Genomic DNA, 22,134 nt, shown 5'->3' with positions numbered 1-22,134 from the left:
ATAACATGTACTATATAATTTGTGTATATAATTAACATAAATCGTATTAACGACTAGCCCTAAACAAATCCATTTTATTTAAGCAAACATTGTGGGTAAACAAAAATATAGAAGTGAACGAATATGTAGCCAAAAATGTTATAGATATGAATTTAAAGTAGAAAAACCAAAACTGCATTTTCAATAAAAAGTTGCTATTTTTTTTCTTTGTGTTTTGCAAAAGCTAAGTATTTATTTATTGCAGTGTAAACAGAGTACGTGTGCACTTCTGCCGCCCTGTAAAGCTGATCATGTGCTTCATTTATTGCTTATCGCACATCCGATTGGCATTTGTTTAAATGACTTAAATGCCTGCCAAACATACATATTTGTAATGCCAAAAAGTATGCAAAAAAGCAAAGAAAATCATTTAAAAATACTTTTGCTTTAGAATGGCAAATATTCGGTACTCTAACCGAACCGGTTCAAAACCGAATATTATATTTTTTATCTATCATGAGCCAACCAAAAACTAAATTGAACCATTTTTTGTGAAAACCAGGGTTCAACTTGTGTCAATCGATGTATAAAGCCAGATTCTCGACGCGACGCGCCTGGTTTCGAGTCTTGGCAATAGGTAGACTCAAGAAAATAATCTGAAAGCAGGAATTTAGTTCGAATCGTTAACCTGTCAACGAAAACATTTTTTTGGTCTAATAAATATAAAATATTTAGATCTATTTAATATCATAGTGTAACAAAACATTTCTTAGAAATTTAATATATATTTTATAAAAGCTCTTGCATTTTTATTAATTTTTTTTTTTTTGCAACTACAAATATCACCAGTTTATTGTTCACTATAACTAGTTTTGGAAAATGTCAGTACATTTAATTTTAAAAACTTGCGCTCATTGTTTTTAGATGCGTGTAAATCTTAAAATATTTCAGCTGTTCTACACACAATTGAGTTCAGTTCGACCTGAGTTTGAGGTCATTCGCTTAAGTACAATAAATTTAATTAAAATGAGTAAGTATTTTATTTGTAGGCACTATGCAGTTATTAGGCGGTGTTGCCATTGTCAATGACAAGCATTTCGGAGGTGCCCATAATTTCCTCATAGAACCGACGATTGTCCGCGTTTACCGGATGCCAATCGTGCGGTGCAAAACATTGTCTCGTTCGTTGGCGCCAAGTGCCGTTCGTCTGGGACAATCGGTAGAGCATATAGCCCAGGGCAACTAAATAGATTAAAGTCTGGCTAATCCAGATCAACGAGTCCCCGGCACCATTTGCTGTGAGCATATGGATAGTCTCCCACTGAAAGTTCATTGAATAAATGCGCTTCGAAAATATAATATCTATATTTGTGACTTACCAGGGAAAGTGCTATAAAAAAGGGCACCACAAAGCGTATGCAAAATATTTTAAAACTTGAGATCGTTTTGCCCAGCATAAATTGAAGATCGCATTGGAAACGCACACGTCCATAAATCCAGGTGGCCATCATTACTAACAAGGCCGAGATAATGATCTGTGTAAACAGCGACATGTAGGACAGGGCGCTAACTTGCCTGAAGCCCCTCTGTAGGTGAGAGAAATTAGATAAACGAGTTGGCTAGAAATGTAAGACGCACCTGGGTGCAGAAATAGATGGATGTGGCCATCAGGCTGAGTGCCAGGAGAATCGTAATAGGTTTCTTTTTGGGGCGCAGCTGCTCGAATTCATCGAAGAGCGCGGTTAGTACGGACATCATTTGAATGATCTGCCAAATAGAAATATGGATATAGATATGGATAGAGATATAGATATCGATATAGATATAGATATAGATATAGATATAGATATAGATATAGATATAGATAGATATAGATATAGATATAGATATAGATATAGATATAGATATAGATATAGATATAGATATAGATATAGATATAGATATAGATATAGATATAGATATAGATATAGATATAGATATAGATATAGATATATATACAGCTACAGAGACAGGTATAGATACAGATATAGATATTGATATAGATATATATATACAGGTAGAGAAACAGGTACATACACAGATTATATACATTTACAGATACAGATACAGATACAGATACAGATACAGATACAGATACAGATACAGATACAGATACAGATACAGATACAGATACAGATACAGATACAGATACAGATACAGATACAGATACAGATACAGATACAGATACAGATACAGATACAGATACAGATACAGATACAGATACAGATACAGATACAGATACAGATACGTATTTATATTTATTAGAGATAAAGATATGGAGAGAGAGATCAAGATAGAGACTTACCAGCGCACTCAATTCAGCTAGGAATATGACAGCGAAGAAGAGGAAAGACCAAAGTCTGGGCAGTGTTGCAAAGCTGGCAAAGAGATAGGCGTAGGCTAGATATAGGAACTGCATCGTATGCTGCTTCTCCACATGCCACATGGCCACATGCACTGATTAAAGATATTCAAGTGAGATATTTATATACATTTATGCTAAAAAAAAAAGGAGACTTACATTCAAAGTGATCATTGGCCACATGACCGCACACCGTGGCCATCACCGTGATGAGCACGTGGGTGAGGCACACCCAAATGCTGAGGCGTTCGGCATCGCTACGAAAGCTATTGTAGCTGCCCAGGGTTATGATGCTGCCCCAGCCGGGACCCAGCACCATGCTCGCCTGCAATATGGCCGTGCCCAGCGCCGACTGTATGCCCAGCCAGCTGGGTATAGTGGGATGCAAATAATCCTGCAAGCCCTGCCAGTTGACCTGCTCGTGTATCACCAGATAAACAAACACGGCCACAAAGAAGCCAAACATCAGCACACAGGCACAGCGCAGCGCCTTCCCAATCTGTGGGTTGAGATTGAAGATTAGTTTCGGATGAGCATCGAAAATCTACTTGGCAACCCACCAATGAGACGTGGCTCAGCAGCAGGGCCAGCACCACACACCAGATGCCCGCAATGGCCAGCAGCATAGGCCAGGATAGCGACCAGTCACTGGAATCTGGTCCAATCGAACCTATCACAGACCTGGGAAAAAAATGTAATTAAATTCTATAATATTCTGTAATTATTTGAAACTGTGAGACTTACTGAAAGAATTCCACAGTTGCATGTGGCTTTTGTACGTGTTCCTGTAAACATACGTACAAATAATTATAAATTAATTGGGTTAAGTATTTTTCATTAAATTTACAAACTATTTTCCTCGATTTTTCCGACCTTAGGCCGGATTTGCCGATAAGGGCGAAACACGCCAACAATTGTTTTTCATGTAAAACTTGGAAAATTCGTAATCGGATCGGAAATATAATAAAAAATTATCTACTACAGTTCAGTTCAAGTTTTAAAAATGTGTTTGATTTAAACAATAAAAGCAGAAAATGTTCCATAAATATATTTCAGTCTGTTTTACAATCCAGCAAGTGAAATTTTTGGGCTGCGCTTTTATCAGCCATTTTATTCGACAATCATATGTTGTCAGTCAATCAATCAATCAGCAGTCACTTAGTCAGGATCGTTTTACAACACTTACTTCCTCATTATAATGATCGTGTGTGGAACACTCTGGCGTATTCCACGTATTATTGCAGCTCATCCAAGGCATGACCTCACGCACCGAATTGACGGCATAGATAAATGGCACGGCCGCATTGATGCTATAGTACGTAAGTGTGCCCAAGTTCAGCAACAGAATGGAATAGCCAATGCCTGAAAGTTAATTATAATATGAGTTACATTTAGTTAATATACAACAACTGCATAGGACATGTCATAATACATACCCTTAAATATTGGCGACACACGAAACGCCGAGATGGCGCCCGACGTGGAAAACTGTCCCAAAAATGTTTGTATAAGAAATATGGGCAGAGAATAAAAGCAAACTGCCAGCAGATAACCGCTTAGATAATATTCTGAAAGTTGTAAAATAAAAAAGGGTATAAAACCAGGACTAACAAAACCAAAATGCCCTCTACAAGAGCATTATTTACCGCAGGCTCTATGTTTTTTATTCATACGCAGTGGTGTACAACGAATAAAATTGTTTGACAAAAATAACAATAGCTATTTCATCTAAATAACAATAATCTAACTCTTAATTTGCTTTCATACATATGCATACATATAACTTATCACATATTACTCATTTACTGAGAATTATATTTTAACTTCTGTTTAATAGGAGCTCAGCTTTTATGCAGAATATTAAAACATTAATCGCATAAAAAATGTGGGCTTAAACTGATTGATCAGAAAATAAATCTACAAAGCTGCGAATAAGACGTATTAATGCTCTAATGCTAGCGATTGTTATTAATTAATTACTCAAGGAAATATATACAAAACAATATATAGTATTTAATAATAATAATAATTATTTTTATGTGTTCAAGAAATGCTTAGCTATTTATTTAATGACGCTATTTGAACTTTAGAAAAATAAAAATAACTGACCGAAGTTTTAATACCCTTGCACATACATATTTAGGAAATAATTACAGTAAGCTGTAAGACCTGACCAATACTTTTTTCTACTTAAAATTTCATATAAAATGAATTATGGTTAATTTTAAGAATAAAATTCAATTTCTTTTTGATATATAACAGTTCATAATACCTTCTTACTACGCTCAAGATTAATAATAATATAATATAATTAGCTCGCTTCCATTTTTGCAGAGCCTCTGCTGATAACCTTTTCATAAATTTAATTGAATTCCGTTGATAAGCAACTTATGAAAATAATAAAAATAATGTGTCATTATACTGACACCAATACGTCAAGGGTAGCTAAACATGACTAGACTAATTAAACTATTATAATAAAATTGAATAAGTAATAGGAGATGTACTTACTCCAGCCGCCGAACATCAGAGCCCAGACGGAGGCATCCGAGAAGGCCATTGTGCTGAAGGCGTAACTCGAACTGGCAAAATAAAAGTCAGCCGATTTGGACCAGCGACCGCGCAGGTTGTCGGGTCGAAAGGGTCGCTCCATGGTATCATACGAGCTGGTATTGCGTATGGCCAGACTATGCACTTGCCGGGCACAAAAGGCGCGTCCGCCACGATGAACCGGCGACGCACTGTTCCCACTCCCGTTTCCATTCCCGTTCCCGTTCCCATTCCCGGTCGCATTCTCACAATCGCCCAGCAGCATGCATTGGTTCAGCTGCTGCTTGGCATCGCCACAGATGCCTTTCATGCTGCTTTCAAGCTAATCGGGAACCTTGGACTGGCAACGTCATTGGCAATTGGCAATTGGCCTGTTTTCTTGGTCTATTTCGGGTTGGAGTGCCACCACTCGAAAACTTCTCAATTGCACTTGATTCTGTTCCGCACGTAGTTTAATATTGAAGTTTCTTTTGTTTCAAGTTCATTTCGTATCAACAACAAAAATGCACAAATTACGCTTTTTTTTCACTCGCACCAAAATGCTGATGACCCAGTTTAAAGGCTTTTGGGTCAGCAGAATTTAATATATATGTTTCGTACTCTGCCCGGGTCGTATGAGAGCAGCACGCAGCACACCTGAGCTGTTAGATTAAGCCGTTAAAACTTGCTGAAAAAAAGTATCTCAATTAGCGTTTAATGCTGCCTCCAGCATATTTAATTGAATTCTCGATTATTGTTCTCCCCGCGCGCTTTCACGATTATCGCCCGTAATTTTCAAGCACTGAGAACACCCAAACGATTGCGATGCTCGAAGGCAAATGATGCGATTTGTGATTGCCGTTCCTCCTGCTGCCGCCCAAGTAAGTGAAGCTAAATTCGAATAAAAAAAAATGGATTTAATTAAATATAAGCATGTGTGCATGTGCTTGCGTTTGTGTAAGTGTGCGTATACAATGGGCACAGTGTGTCAAACTCGATTGGAACACAACAAAAACCCATGACTTGCAAATGCTGTCAAGTCGAATTTGTATTTAAATTTCAATATAGATATATATATATAACGACTTTAAATGAAAATAAAAGAAAGCAAAAATTCAAAACTATTACAAATAACCCATTGAGATTCTTTTTAATATTAATATATAATACACTTGTACTATTAAACTAAAAGCAATGAGGAAATTTAGCTGTTTATATCACAAATTAAACGTTTAAGTTTTTTAAATTTTATTATTTTATGCTTTAATTTTCGATACATGAATAAGAATTTAGATCACTGTGCAATGACATTGCTAGACCTTTTTTGTTGCATTCGCATTCAGAGTGTTTCCCCATCCATGTAAGCATTTATGTATGTATATACTTTGACGTATGTTTGTATCTATGTATGAGTAATTGTGACAAAAACTCAACTACGCAGCTTTGATGCACACATACACACACACCCATATATATATATATATATATATATACATGTGTATGTGCACAAAAAGCGTACTCGTCAACTATCTTAATCATACTACATTGTTGAATCAACAAAGGAAAAACATCTATTGAATAAAGAACGGTAAAAAAAAGTGCAAATCAATTTAAAAACAAAGCAAATAGCGCGTATTTCAATAATCTGATGGCAAACACGGGGGCAATGGACGACAGCGGGCAGAACGCCAGCTGATGGCTGTTTTATTCAACTGCACTATCTCGCACACATACACTCTCTCTCTCGCTCTCGGTCTCACGCTACACTCTACACTTGACATTCGCTGCTCACAAGAAATTCGCCATGCGAGAGAATGAAACATGTAACGACAAGTCAGAGCACATTTCGCGCTGCTCACCTGCAAAGTTTTTTCAACAAGTTCAATTTGTAACAACAAATAGCAGGCAAATGAGCCAGCAAAAGTCTAAGTGTGGGCGAGAGTGGGAGAGCGGTGAATGAGCAGGGAATGTGTAATGTGGACGAGAGAGACCAAGTAAATATGATTGTATTTGTTTGTTTTTGTTTTGGTGGTTGTTTTTGGGAGCGCAAGCAAATCAGCTGTTTTTTGTTTTGAATAACATTGTGTAATTTGAATGGTTCCCCTCAAATTCATATGTGGGCATGTGTGAGTGGGGGGGCTACACATACAATGACGTCAATTAGCTCGTATTTTATTGAATTATGAATTTATTGAACAAACTGCAATTTGTATTTGTGCAAACACACAGCGTAAACGTGATCAAATTGGCCAAATGAAATGGCCAATTTTTTTTTTTGTTTATAAACAAGAATGAATTATTTGGCAAATGCGCAGACAACAAAGAAACAAGAATGTGCGCAAATATGTGCTCAAGTGGATATATAAGTATATAATGCTTATATATATATATACATATGCATAAAGAACAGCCAAGCAGCAGCAGCAGCAGCAACGAAAGTTGGCGTCACGCGCCGTCTGCCAAGTCTCAGAATACAAGGATTATCATAATATTGTCGTTGCGGCTATCATTATCAACGCCCAGTGCAATCGGCTCTAATCAGGTCTCACACTTTCGCACACAAGCCGCTAAAACAACAACACTAATTACAGCAACAACACACTACACTTCAATTGCATGCACTTTACGCCGTCTCCGTTCATTTGCATCTGACGTGAATCTGCCAAATCGATTGACGGTTTCCCAAAATGCCGTTTCCCGACTTTCGTTTGCGACAAGCGTTGCCAGCGCGTCTTTGTCGACGACTAACGGCAGCCCGAATTGCCAGACCTCGAGCCAGAGCGCGTTTTGGCCCCAAACAGCCAGCCAGAGAGTCGCCATTAAACGAATCCAAATACCGAATCCAACTCGAAGTCATTTCACCCAGCCACGAACACTGGTTGCTCTTATCTCTATCGATGTCGTTTTTGTTTTTCTTTTACTTTTCTTATTTTTTTTTTTTCGCCACTTATGCACTTTTTTCTCTTACTTACAGAGACTGTTTTTATTGGGAAGTGCGCAGAGGCAGAGAGCTGATATCTTGATGGCAATACGCATCGCTTGCATTGTCGAAATAGATTTTAGAAAATTAAGTTGCTATTGAAAAAAATTAACACATTTAAGTGTCAGTTTATTATTTAAATTTTGCAAGCTTTTATTAAAATAAAAAACAGAATATATTAAAAGCTGGTTTAATATGATGCAATTTATTGGAAGGATGTTCTGAAAAACGGAAGCAATTCAATTAATTTGCCTTTTCAAGTTCGATAGTGAGGTATAGAGCAGATTGTTTGGTCTTGATTGATATTTTGATTTTTTAACATATTTTAAACACAAGTCAACAAATTAAGTATACGCCCTGACAAACCGTAAGCCAACAAGTGCGAAAAATCACAACTGCCTACTAAACTATTTACAATATCTAACAACTAACTAACTTATTTATAATCAGTTCATATAACTAACTAACAGCAGTAAAGGGTACAAAATACTAAACCTTGCTGTCGATTGCTTAGTCAAAAGCCCGTTGGAAATTTTCTAACCATTTTCAGGCAATCCACCGAATATGGTGAGATGCTGTTTGCGCCTGTTGCTGCTGCTGCTGCTGACGATCGCATTTGCCACACTCATTGATTGTGGCAACAACACGATTGACTTTTCGCCGGGGGCGAGCGCAATAAATCAATGCAGTGCGGTGCATTTTTCAATCGGACCCCTCCGAGCACAATCATTCAGCAGCCAAATGCGGCAACAACAGCTAAACAAACGCGAAACTTTGTACAACCGGAGAGCTCCACACACACACACAAAAAACGCACACAGGCACACACAGATGCACATGCATATATGCTATTCAAGCTGCGGATCTACTTTCAAGCAAATCACGCGTCAGTCACAAGAGCTTCGAGTGTTCACAGCCAACAGTTCAAATTTAATGCGGTTACTCGTTCTAGGGCGGGGTTACGGGGCAGTCAAGTGAGTGCAGTTGCAATTACAGTCCGCGCTGAAAGTCTGGGACAAGCAGCCTGTAGAGAAAACTATGCGCAAGCGCTTGAACTTGGCACTTAACTTGGCGTTAATTGCAGCTTTGCCACAGCGCGTAAGCAGGGGTATATAGTTGGTAGCTATATACATACATATATGATAGATCAGAAATACAGAAATTTATGAAAGACGTTAGTTTATTGGGCTCACTTTGCCCCAACAATGTGCGCTGTGATGCCTAAAATTACATTTTTTTTTTTCTGAACGATTTCAAAGTAGTGCTACGTAAATATTTGAAACGATTTACTCTCTCTTTTATGTTCCAAGCTGCTGTCAAAACATTATATTTCGTATTTTTTGGAAATAAATAAACAATTTTAATTAAATGTTGGATCTGTTTACATTCATTGTGTCAATAAAGACTGACTTGAATTTCAGAAACATTTTGGCTATAAGGTACACTGAAAACAATTCAAGTATACTCCAATGATTGCCATCTTTAGTCCGTATGAGAAGAGATTGAAGGGTACAATTTGTACATGAATTTCGATGAAAAATTACGTTGCCAGATTTAAATGCCAAATTATTAAGGGGGCCAAACCATTAACAAAAAGCCAAACCACGTGAAAATCGGTTGAGTTTTGACCGAGTTATGAGGCTGGGAAATTTTGACCCATGTCCGTATGAGAAGAGATTTAGGGGTATAATTTTGACATGAATTTCGATGAAAAATAACATTGCCAGATTTAAATGCCAAATTATTAAGGGGGCCAAACTATTAACAAAAAGCCAAACCACGTGAAAATCGGTTGAGTTTTGACCGAGTTATGAGGCTGGAAAATTTTGACCCATGTCCGTATGAGAAGAGATTGAAGGGTACAATTTTTACATGAATTTCGATGAAAAATTACGTTGCCAGATTTAAATGCCAAATTATTTTAAATGCCAAACGATGCGTAAAAAGCCAAACCACGTGAAAATCGGTTGAGTTTTGACGGAGTTATGATGCTGGGAAATTTTGACACATGTCATGTGAGATTCTTAAGGGTACAATTTTGACATGAATTTCGATGAAAAATTACGTTGCCAGATTTAAATGCCAAATTATTTTAAATGCCAAACGATGCGTAAAAAGCCAAACCACGTGAAAATCGGTTGAGTTTTGACGGAGTTATGATGCTGGGAAATTTTGACACATGTCATGTGAGATTCTTAAGGGTACAATTTTGACATGAATTTCGATGAAAAATTACGTTGCCAGATTTAAATGCCAAATTATTAAGGGGGCCAAACCATTAACAAAAAGCCAAACCACGTGAAAATCGGTTGAGTTTTGACCGAGTTATGAGGCTGGGAAATTTTGACCCATGTCCGTATGAGAAGAGATTTAGGGGTATAATTTTGACATGAATTTCGATGAAAAATTACATTGCCAGATTTAAATGCCAAATTATTAAGGGGGCCAAACTATTAACAAAAAGCCAAACCACGTGAAAATCGGTTGAGTTTTTACGGAGTTATGAGGCTGGGAAATTTTGACCATTGTCATGTGAGATTCTTAAGGGTACAATTTTGACATGAATTTCGATGAAAAATTACGTTGCCAGATTTAAATGCCAAATTATTAAAGGGGCCAAACTATTAACAAAAAGCCAAACCACGTGAAAATCGGTTGAGTTTTGACCGAGTTATGAGGCTGGAAAATTTTGACCCATGTCCGTATGAGAAGAGATTGAAGGGTACAATTTTTACATGAATTTCGATGAAAAATTACGTTGCCAGATTTAAATGCCAAATTATTTTAAATGCCAAACGATGCGTAAAAAGCCAAACCACGTGAAAATCGGTTGAGTTTTGACGGAGTTATGATGCTGGGAAATTTTGACACATGTCATGTGAGATTCTTAAGGGTACAATTTTGACATGAATTTCGATGAAAAATTACGTTGCCAGATTTAAATGCCAAATTATTTTAAATGCCAAACGATGCGTAAAAAGCCAAACCACATGAAAATCGGTTGAGTTTTGACGGAGTTATGATGCTGGGAAATTTTGACACATGTCATGTGAGATTCTTAAGGGTATAATTTTGACATGAATTTCGATGAAAAATTACATTGCCAGATTTAAATGCCAAATTATTAAGGGGGCCAAACTATTAACAAAAAGCCAAACCACGTGAAAATCGGTTGAGTTTTTACGGAGTTATGATGCTGGGAAATTTTGACACATGTCATGTGAGATTCTTAAGGGTACAATTTTGACATGAATTTCGATGAAAAATTACGTTGCCAGATTTAAATGCCAAATTATTAAGGGGGCCAAACCATTAACAAAAAGCCAAACCACGTGAAAATCGGTTGAGTTTTGACCGAGTTATGAGGCTGGGAAATTTTGACCCATGTCCGTATGAGAAGAGATTTAGGGGTATAATTTTGACATGAATTTCGATGAAAAATTACATTGCCAGATTTAAATGCCAAATTATTAAGGGGGCCAAACTATTAACAAAAAGCCAAACCACGTGAAAATCGGTTGAGTTTTTACGGAGTTATGAGGCTGGGAAATTTTGACCATTGTCATGTGAGATTCTTAAGGGTACAATTTTGACATGAATTTCGATGAAAAATTACGTTGCCAGATTTAAATGCCAAATTATTAAGGGGGCCAAACCATTAACAAAAAGCCAAACCACGTGAAAATCGGTTGAGTTTTGACCGAGTTATGAGGCTGGGAAATTTTGACCCATGTCCGTATGAGAAGAGATTTAGGGGTATAATTTTGACATGAATTTCGATGAAAAATAACATTGCCAGATTTAAATGCCAAATTATTAAGGGGGCCAAACCATTAACAAAAAGCCAAACCACGTGAAAATCGGTTGAGTTTTGACCGAGTTATGAGGCTTGGAAATTTTGACCCATGTCCGTATGAGAAGAGATTGAAGGGTACAATTTTTACATGAATTTCGATGAAAAATTACGTTGCCAGATTTAAATGCCAAATTATTTTAAATGCCAAACGATGCGTAAAAAGCCAAACCACGTGAAAATCGGTTGAGTTTTTACGGAGTTATGAGGCTGGGAAATTTTGACCATTGTCATGTGAGATTCTTAAGGGTACAATTTTGACATGAATTTCGATGAAAAATTACGTTGCCAGATTTAAATGCCAAATTATTAAGGGGGCCAAACCATTAACAAAAAGCCAAACCACGTGAAAATCGGTTGAGTTTTGACCGAGTTATGAGGCTGGAAAATTTTGACCCATGTCCGTATGAGAAGAGATTGAAGGGTACAATTTTTACATGAATTTCGATGAAAAATTACGTTGCCAGATTTAAATGCCAAATTATTTTAAATGCCAAACGATGCGTAAAAAGCCAAACCACGTGAAAATCGGTTGAGTTTTGACGGAGTTATGATGCTGGGAAATTTTAACACATGTCATGTGAGATTCTTAAGGGTACAATTTTGACATGAATTTCGATGAAAAATTACGTTGCCAGATTTAAATGCCAAATTATTAAGGGGGCCAAACCATTAACAAAAAGCCAAACCACGTGAAAATCGGTTGAGTTTTGACCGAGTTATGAGGCTGGGAAATTTTGACCCATGTCCGTATGAGAAGAGATTTAGGGGTATAATTTTGACATGAATTTCGATGAAAAATTACATTGCCAGATTTAAATGCCAAATTATTAAGGGGGCCAAACTATTAACAAAAAGCCAAACCACGTGAAAATCGGTTGAGTTTTTACGGAGTTATGAGGCTGGGAAATTTTGACCATTGTCATGTGAGATTCTTAAGGGTACAATTTTGACATGAATTTCGATGAAAACTTACGTTGCCAGATTTAACTGCCAAATTATTAAGGGGGCCAAACTATTAACAAAAAGCCAAACCACGTGAAAATCGGTTGAGTTTTGACCGAGTTATGAGGCTGGAAAATTTTGACCCATGTCCGTATAAGAAGAGATTGAAGGGTACAATTTTTACATGAATTTCGATGATAAATTACGTTGCCAGATTTAAATGCCAAATTATTTTAAATGCCAAACGATGCGTAAAAAGCCAAACCACATGAAAATCGGTTGAGTTTTGACGGAGTTATGATGCTGGGAAATTTTGACACATGTCATGTGAGATTCTTAAGGGTACAATTTTGACATGAATTTCGATGAAAAATTACGTTGCCAGATTTAAATGCTAAATTATTAAGGGGGCCAAATCATTAACAAAAAGCCAAACCACGTGAAAATCTGTTGAGTTTTGGCGAGTTATGAGGCTGGGAAATTTTGACCCATGTCCGTATGAGAAGAGATTTAGGGGTACAATTTTTACATGAATTTCGATGAAAAATTACGTTGCCAGATTTAAATGCCAAATTATTAAGGGGGCCAAACCATTAACAAAAAGCCATACCACGTGAAAATCGGTTGAGTTTTGACCGAGCTATGAGGCTGGGAAATTTTGACCCATGTCCATATGAGATTTTTAAGGGTATCTGTCAATCAAGTAGCCAGTCAGTCAGAACAAACAGTTTTATGTATAGTGATACACATATATCGAAAGCCCATACTTATAGATAAATATGCAAAGATATCTCAATTGTTTCTATGCCTCTAGCGAGTGCTTAATTTACAGCTTAAAGAGACTTGTTTTGTATTACAAAGTCCGTTAATTGCGATATAACAGATTATGCGCGTAATTAAAGTCAAGACCTTTATCTGAGCAGCTGACTAACAAATCGAATGACTATATGTGTTGCTAGACTAGAACCTTGAGCCACTTTATTGGTAGAATTTAGCAGTGAATCATATCTAGAAACTCTAGAACTGTTATTTTGTATGGACCTTAAGCAAATTTGCAGGTGGCTTTAATTAATGAGTCTAATCAAAGAAATTGTAGAGATTCCAATAAGTTTTCAATTGTTATAATTAAAAGTTTAAGCAGTAAGGAATCTAAATCTAAAGAATCTAGAAAGCTTAATGTTAAAAAACATGTCAAAAATGTTAATCAATAAATGTAAAGAAATGTAATCAATATATGTTAAAACATAAATGTTAAGAAAGTTTATAATATTTAACCTCTTTGTGGTAAAGACTCTTAAAAAAAAGTAGGTGTTATTTATTATTGAATTATTACAGAAATTTTAAGAAAGCTTTAATCCTTTCTGGGAACTCTGGAAAGTTTAAAGTATTTGCGAAAGAAACATTCTAGCTTAATTAATGACTAGAAACTCTTGAAAATTAACACAAAATAATTGTAAGAAAAATTCGTTGATTTGAACTTTTTTAAATAGATTTATTATCTAGAAAGAAAGTCGATTTCATAGTTGATTTTCTTTTGTCACTTTGTTACGAAAATGGCTTTTGAATAAATAGAGCGAGCGAGATTTTAGCGAGTGCGTTCGAAAGGAAAATTTAGATGGCCGGTGCGAGAACCCTGTTTATGAGTATACAAGTATTTACAACATTTTTCATTACAATATTCTTTTCCATTGGGGCGGATCAATTGGTGAAAAGTCCGTAATTAGATGGTGCCGGGAGCGGGAGCAGCATTGATCGAGGCCACGGACTGAATGTGGCCGGACAGCGGAGCGGTGTGGACGGCACCACGGGTCTGTGCGGTATAGACACCCTCGTGGGCAACGGGCGCGACAACCACAGCCGGTGCATGGGAAGCCACCACGGCGGCACCGTGACCAGCAATCAGAGCCGGGCCATGGGCGGCTGGCGGCCAGGAGCCAACCGAGACAGCGGCGGGCCAGTGAGCGGCAGGTACGCCCCAGGGAGAAGCCAGCACAGGATTAGCAACGGCCGTATAGGACAGACCGTGACCAGCCAGCTGAGAGATCAACGGAATGACCGAGGACTGCACGCCCATGGCGAGGGCCAGGGTGAAGACAACAGCGATGGCGAACTGGAAATATGTATGTGTTAATCCTGGCTAGATCGCAAATCCCCGCGGATACTCACTTTCATTTTGCTAATTGTGTTTGCTTTGTTGTGCTCTTAATGAACTCTTGTTCTGAACTGATCAATTGGCTGTACTGTGGCCAGTTTTATAGCAGAAAAAATGCAGCTAACGTCCGTCAACAATGGTCAGCAAAAGTTCAGCCAAGTGAGAGTTCGAGTTCGAGTTAGATATACATTACATATGCCATATATTCATATCTTTTGCATACATGTGATTACAGCTAATGACATGCCACATGCAGGCGTTCACCTGAGCAGCAACACGGCACACACACAAACATGCACCCAGACTCAACACTCAACACTCAGTCGATCGATCAAGCCCAATAGATCTTGGCCATGTTCAGAAATGCATTTCAGCTGTGCGAGGCCCAACCCAACTTTTCAGTTGCAGTTCCGGTTAAACTATTTTCACTGTCTCGACGCTTGCTCTGATTTAATTTTGTTTTTGTTTTTGTATTTATAATTACTTAATTGTTGTTGTATCTCATTAGCATATAATGTGACTAGCTTGCGATCCAATTATGGTTCGTTTCCATATCCTGATTTGGCTATGGCACAGCACACCTAATTGATTTACAATCCAAAACTCTATAATTGCTTCACAGATTATATCAATTCATTTGAATAAATCAATTTTAAAGAAATTTCATATAGTCTACCAACTCTATTAACGTTTTAACAGGCTGCACAATTACTATATTTAAGGAAAATAAAAATAAATTAATATATTTCTGGAAAGAGATTAAATTAAAAATCGAAAAAAATACCTAAATTCTTACAAAATGTAATGCACATTAAAATGGAAGGCTGAAAGCTTGATAGAGTTTTTTCTTCGGATTTTGTTAGCTTCCTCCACCGACTACGATTTACTTAGGGAATATGAAATATGATATGGAAATCTATCTATTTACTAGACTACAATTTAAGTAATAGGGAAAGATTCAACTTGAATTAAATATTAAACTGGAAATCCAGAAAGACAGGCTTACAGCTTATATTTCGATTTCGGTTCCAAGCAGAATTCTCTGTGCTAAAATCATAGAGAGTTACACAGAATATTTAAGCTCTGCGATAACTTCCTTAATGTAGTTTAATTATGCCGCCTTCTATTGCAAAATGGAGTGTATTTAAATGGTTATTATATAACACACAAGAGCCGCTCCCTGGAGCGTGGGTGTTGCAGACCTACAGCCGGATTCCAGTCGGATCCACCCACGCAGATAGCCATTAGGTGAAACAATTAGATCGCAGTACAAAGACACCCGCTAAAAGTAAAACAACAATTCAATTATGCAAATGGCAAACAATTCGATTTGGTTGCAAGTAACGAAAAAAAAAATAAATTGAATTGAAACATAAAAAACGAAAACCTTGCCAATTGCAGCCGCATTGCGAACCTGTTCTGAGGCGGCTGTCCAAAAAAAGAAAACCCCAAACAAAGTCAGGAAAACCAGTCAGGTGTCGTTGCACTAAAGACACATATTTGAGGCCACATCCCCTCACAGATTGGCTGACAAATATTGGCCAACACGCCAACGCCAAGATGAAAAAAACAAATGTATCTATTGTTCTGCAAGGGTTCAAGTTGAGATACTTTTGCTGATAAACTGTAATTAACTGCTGCCATAATTTAAACCTCCGTCAAGAAACATATATATGTATTCGTTTGATTATGGAGTTCGATCTGGTCTCAGGTGCTGGGGCTGTTACCATTTCTGTGCTGTAATTAGCGCTAAGCGTTTGCATAATTAAGCATACGCCCTGTGGTCGCGTTTTAAATTGCAAACACTTAGTTGGCTCAAATGTACATTGGCCCGGTCTTGACTACCGTTCAATGGCCATAAAAAAAAAACATCCAAACACATCATATAGTATTAACTGCTAAGTGCACAGTCGATTAAATCACTTAAGCTAGTACAAAGAAATATTTGATCTAGACATTCTTTTCGATATGCAATCAATTAAGTAATCTGTAATTTTTCTCAGGGTTAGATCTATGGGTGCTACTACCCAAGGTCACATTTTATAGTACTCCTTATTAATTTGATTATACATTTAATTACCTAGCTAAGGTATTTTAACGACTTCGTTCGCTTTAAGCGGTCACATTTCAATTGTTTTTATGGATTGGGTTGGGTATTTTTGTGCCTAGGGTGCCTTTGATTGAGTACCTTTTGAGAACTTAGTGCCGCCAACTTAATAAGCACGCCTTAACGTAGCCAACTTAACAAAGCAGCTGGAGAACTGGAACTAGTTTCTATAAATCTCATAGTTGCAAAATGAACATTTGCGGATATTACATGATAATACATTTTAAGAAATACGAAACACGTTATTTTCTTTGCGCTCTTTATTTATTTTGAAACATTTATCCCCAAGAATAGTTAAACCTTTAATTCCAGGCGCATTGCGATTGATCGAAAGCTCCATGCTTCTATCAGTTCTTTGTATTACACCTGAAATTCCTATGAAAATTAAAGGAAAAAAATGTATTAGCACGTGAAATACAATATTTAAGTCAAGTTCCCAAGATATGGCATGAAATTTGAACAGAGTATCCCAATATTCGGCATATGATCGGAGAGGGACTTAATGGAATAATAATAGGGGATATCTAGAAATTAGAATCTAGTTTTTTAATCCAACTTTTCTTATAACTTTTATATACAACATCTTGAAATGAAATCCTTAAATTTTTCGCATAAATAAAAACGCTGAATGAGTTTATTTAAAACGTTTTTCGTCAATCTTACAATTGTTGCAAATTACTACAATAAGTTTATGTGTATGTATGTATATATATATATATACACCGAATATGTACAAATTTTTGAAAGGAATAAAGGAATAGATTGTGATAGATAGAAAGTATATTGTTGCAAATATATAAAGATGGGGGCGATAGATAGAGGGAAAGTCGGAAAAGCTGGTGTTTTGTAAAGTTCTCAAGTAATAAGAAATTAACATGCTGTTATTTGTTGGTTGTAGTTGTTGTAATTGTTGTTGTTGCTGTTGTTGGACTTATTTGCTGAACACAGAACTAACTCAAATGTGCGCGTGAGTGAGTGCGTGTTTTGGTGTGAACCAGTCCAGGGAATCCGCAGGCGGACGAGTCGCCCGCAGATGCCCCGCAATGGCTCGCAAACGGGACTAAGAGCGGTGTGCTTAAGAATAATGGGTGGCTGTGGTGGTGGTAGAGTATCCGAGTAGAGAGTCGTTAAAATCGTGGAAAGAAGTGGATAGCGTAGAGTTAGACAACAACTGGTTGGCCAATTGCACGGTGATCCCGACTGTGTTGTCCTGCCCGCCAGCTGCTCACTTCATTTGGCATTCGTTTTGTTATTTGATGTGGGTTGTTTTTTTTTTTTGGCAGCATTTACAGGGTACCGGGTGCAGGAGCCACATTCACGGAGGTGGCCGAGTTGATGTGACCGGCGAGGGGAGCGGTGTGGATGGCACCACGAGTCTTGGCCACATAGACGCCCTCATGACCATGAGGACCAAGGGCAGCGGCACCGGGACCCTGAGCCAGGGCAATGCCGGGAACACCACCGTGCCAGCCGGGAGCAGAGAGACCCCAGGGTGCGCTGGCGTGAACGGCAACGGCAGCGGGTGCGGCCCAGCCATTGTTCCAGCCACCATTCCAGGCACCGTTCCAGGCGCCATTCCAGGCACCACCCCACAGACCGGGTCCACCATGCGACACAGAGTTCACATAGGAAACACCGGGAGCAATGGCGGCCCACGAAGCCTGGGCACCGGCAACGGCGCACACGAACATGACTACGGCAACGGCGAACTGTAAATTGAAAGCAGGAGAAGCACCAAGATTAGCGCCAGTTCGAAAAATCAAATATAAGCTGCTTGTGCCCAAGTCTTACCTTCATGTTGTTGTTGTTGAGGGTTTGTAAAGAAGTTGAAGGAGTAGAAGGAAGACTTGTTGAATGCTCAGCGAACGAGTTGATTCTGATTTCGACTACCAAATTGTGGTAACTTTTATACTAAAAAATTGGCGCGGACTTCGCACAGCAAATGCATTTCCAACAGCATTCAAAATAGAAAAAAAAAAAAACCTGCCCCACACCAAAGTGGCAAACAATAACAACAAATGCACTCAAGAAAAAATATATATCAAATTCGAATAAACACACAAAAACTAGACTCAAAACAACGACGACGACGACGCCCGCCCAGCCAAAGCCAAAGGCCTGGCACAAGCCAATGGCTGAGAGCCTCTGCTGGCGTCGCAGTCGCAGAATTGGAGCAGATCTCTGGCCAAGTGCTCTGCCTGGGTGCCGGCCTTTCACTGCCCAGCTGCGCCGTCAGCGTCGCCGTCGACGTCGCAGCGTCAAATCGTCCGGCTGAGATCTGCTGGGTGGTGTCGGCGTCTCTCTATGGAGCATCTGGTGGTGGGTCGGGCGTGTGCGGGCGGGGCCGCATTGTTGCGCAAATTGCAATAAGCAAGAATTTAGAGCCGAAGGAAACATACAAGCACACGTACACACACATACACACACAGAGACACAAGCTATCGGCCTAACCAATCGACAACACGAAAATTGCAACAACAACAGCAACAACAACCAAATTATATTGATAAAGCCACAAACACATTTAAAAGCCATAAGCATAGACCTGCGGCCGTATGCGCCCGCAAACCTCAGCCTCCCCTCTCGCCCATGCACCGAACATTGTTTACTTTCGGCGCTGGCAGCAATTGCATATAAAACATAGCTATAAGCTGTTGTTATTGTGATTGTCAGAATATTTTTTAATTATATATCACTTGGCCGCAAACAGACAAAGTCGCGTGCTTGCACCGAAAAAAAAAAGTGGAGACCCAAAAATAAACTTTGCCGTTATTTTTTCTATTTAAATTAAGTGCCTCCTTGTGACATCACATAGACCACAAGAGGCGGGCAAATCAGGTTATCGAAATTCAAAAAACAATCGATTTGGAACTAAGCCCATTTTCATGAGTTCCTTTTCCTTGTTGAATTCCTTTCGAATTAAATGTTTAAATTAAATTCCTTTTAATAATAACTTATTGAAATTTAATTGAATTATTTTTGTGATTTTTCTCAGTGCTCTCAATGTACAATTGTTGTTTTACAACGAGCATTTCCCGGGCACCAAAGTAGGAAGGCATGTGCACGGGCAACGCCCAAAAATAAATATAATCAAACGCTGTCAGCATTGGTAAACAATAAAAATGCAAAATAGCAAATCAAATTGTTGAACTACTTTTCCATATTTGGACACTTACTAAAGTACCAGAATGCTGTTCAACTTCGACTTGCAATTGACATAAGATGCAAATCGCATTTAACGAGCAGGTCAAAGAGTCAAAGACAATTTTAAGCAGCAAATGAGTTGGTCAAGCTATTAAACACGACCAGAACCATTTAAGAGGCAGCTGCACAGTTTTGACAGGTAAAAAAACAGCATTAATCACATTTTATATGATATGCCACAGGGCCGTAACGGGCGATTGGAATGCGAATGGAAAGCGACTTTAATATTCATAAAGCAAGAAAATTAAAAAGCACTTGTAATGTATTTATTTGATTCCAATAGTTTAGACTGTAAGGCAGCCAATCAATGATGAAATTTCCGGGCGTATTTGTAAAGTATAACTCTATCAGGGCAGATCTGCTGAATTTTAATGCCAATCCACGAACATCTTGACCATTGTTTCGTGGCCCAATTGTGTTGCTCTGCGGCTATTTTCCCAAACGGTGGGTGGAGATTAGCCTCAGCATAAAGCGCTTGGCTAATAACTATCTTGTCCGCGTTGTAATGATCGGTCAGTTATCGCCACAAAATCGGCTAATTGGCGTGGGTCTGCACGAAATTTGTGCAAAACAAGCGCCTAGCGTGGTCCATTATGCAAATTTTCCAAAACATTTACATGGATCGCTGGTTTTTTTTCTTTCGTTCTTGTTGCTGAACATGGCCAAACACAAGTTATTTGGGCATTGTAATAGGCGATTTGGCTAAATTTAAATATTTTCAAATTATCAAATATAAATTTAAGGCGAAACAAATTTGTATCGATAGTTGTTGCCCGAGTTATTTGTTTCATTTCAAGCGTTCCGTTTTTGTATACAGTTTTGCTGCCTTGACTGCGTTGTCAGCTTTTCACAGCTTTGCTGCACACATTAAAACTAATTTAAAACGTGCTTCTAAGCAATAAATTTCCAGCTTTTCTAACTTTTCATCGTCTACTCAATATGGCCAACCTGGTTGCCAAGGCCACAGTCTTGTTCAACAGTAAGTTATCAATCAATTTACGCTGCTTTCAGCTAATCTCTTCAAAAACATCCTTTAGAGCTCAAGGCCCAGGCTCGTCCGCAGTTCGATGAGTTCATGCGCTATGCCAAGGTGGAGCTGGTGCCGCCGACTCCTGCAGATTTTGCCCATATACGCAAGACAGCGCAAGCAACCGCCAAGTCAGCCAAGAAGGATATGAAGGGCGCTGGCAGTCGCCTCGGCAAGGTGACCATCGCTGAGGCTTGGCTAAATACCCTGGTGACCATTGAGGTGATCACCTGGTTCTTTATGGGCGAAGTCATTGGACGCCGTCACCTTGTTGGCTACAAAGTCTGAAGAGATGTCTGTTTTTTTTTTTTTTTTTTTTACCAAGTTACATTTATATATTGTTTCTGTTCTAAGCATAAATAAAGCTGCAGCATTCACGGATCATAAGTTCAGCTCGAACGCCCATTTAATTTTGCCCAGCCGCGCCTCAAAATTCCAGCAACGGACATGCGCACAATGCAAATCTGAGCTGGTCTGGCATTGATCTTGGACACATCTGGCCAAATGCTACGTGACATGCGGCAGGAGGCGTCCAAGCGGCGAGGCGTTAGACCAGCCAGTGTTGGGCGGTCAACTGGCATAAATCAGCCTGACACCGAGCAATTGCATAATTCAAAACAAACGTGCGCTGGCAGACGGGCGTGCTCCACTAAGAGATACCCCGCAGCCAGCGCCAAGCTGTCGCTATAAAATTAATAACTTTCTTGTATACAACCAAAAAATACATATATAAGCGAACGACTATGTTTCTTCCCTCCTCCCACACTGTATGGAAAATACAGTATTGCTTAACATCGGCACTTGTAGTCCGATCTGTATAAGATTTTCAAAGCATACACAAGTGAGTACTCAAAGAATGAGTTTATTTGCAATTCTGTTGGGAACAGGGGAAAATGGTATCTTAAAAGTGAAATTTTCTGAATTTTGTGGATGCCATAGCCCGATCTTAATCAAATT

General features: G+C 38.5%; 4 protein-coding genes across 7 annotated transcripts; 1 reads left to right on the top strand and 3 right to left on the bottom strand.

The window, feature by feature from the left end:
- Nucleotides 1-785: 785 nt before the first annotated feature.
- LOC6629147 (sodium- and chloride-dependent glycine transporter 1) lies at nt 786-7,652 on the bottom strand. Of its 4 annotated transcripts, none has more exons than XM_032438316.2 (11): nt 7,515-7,652; nt 4,892-5,800; nt 3,817-3,948; nt 3,567-3,742; nt 3,125-3,165; nt 2,941-3,061; nt 2,540-2,879; nt 2,324-2,475; nt 1,618-1,746; nt 1,359-1,565; nt 786-1,300 (listed from the first exon to the last, which is right to left on the bottom strand). In XM_032438316.2, exons 2-11 carry the CDS (start codon nt 5,238-5,240, stop codon nt 1,043-1,045), a joined length of 1,905 nt encoding a protein of 634 aa, XP_032294207.1. In that variant the 5' UTR covers nt 5,241-5,800; nt 7,515-7,652; the 3' UTR covers nt 786-1,042. The 4 variants fall into 4 exon arrangements, with proteins under 4 accessions (XP_032294207.1, XP_032294208.1, XP_070064980.1 ...); XM_032438317.2 differs by having other exon boundaries at nt 7,537-7,652; XM_070208879.1 differs by having other exon boundaries at nt 4,892-5,571; nt 7,515-7,649.
- A 6,506-nt stretch (nt 7,653-14,158) lies between these two features.
- LOC6629148 (adult cuticle protein 1) lies at nt 14,159-15,006 on the bottom strand. The gene is made up of 2 exons (XM_002052859.4): nt 14,854-15,006; nt 14,159-14,797 (listed from the first exon to the last, which is right to left on the bottom strand). Exons 1-2 carry the CDS (start codon nt 14,857-14,859, stop codon nt 14,408-14,410), a joined length of 396 nt encoding a protein of 131 aa, XP_002052895.1. The 5' UTR covers nt 14,860-15,006; the 3' UTR covers nt 14,159-14,407.
- A 3,173-nt stretch (nt 15,007-18,179) lies between these two features.
- LOC6627465 (adult cuticle protein 1) lies at nt 18,180-18,892 on the bottom strand. Its single transcript, XM_002052860.4, has 2 exons — nt 18,738-18,892; nt 18,180-18,655 (listed from the first exon to the last, which is right to left on the bottom strand). The coding sequence occupies exons 1-2, from the start codon at nt 18,741-18,743 to the stop codon at nt 18,233-18,235; spliced, it is 429 nt and encodes a 142-aa protein (XP_002052896.1). The 5' UTR covers nt 18,744-18,892; the 3' UTR covers nt 18,180-18,232.
- A 2,076-nt stretch (nt 18,893-20,968) lies between these two features.
- ATPsynGL (ATP synthase, subunit G-like) lies at nt 20,969-21,561 on the top strand. The gene is made up of 2 exons (XM_002052861.4): nt 20,969-21,129; nt 21,188-21,561. The coding sequence occupies exons 1-2, from the start codon at nt 21,090-21,092 to the stop codon at nt 21,463-21,465; spliced, it is 318 nt and encodes a 105-aa protein (XP_002052897.1). The 5' UTR covers nt 20,969-21,089; the 3' UTR covers nt 21,466-21,561.
- The last annotated feature ends 573 nt before the right edge of the window (nt 21,562-22,134 follow it).

This window comes from Drosophila virilis, chromosome 4 (genome assembly GCF_030788295.1).
Source record: "Drosophila virilis strain 15010-1051.87 chromosome 4, Dvir_AGI_RSII-ME, whole genome shotgun sequence".
Classification (NCBI taxonomy): Eukaryota; Metazoa; Arthropoda; class Insecta; order Diptera; family Drosophilidae; genus Drosophila; species Drosophila virilis.
Note: the sequence above shows the minus strand (reverse complement) of the source record. Positions and strands in the feature narration are given on the sequence as shown.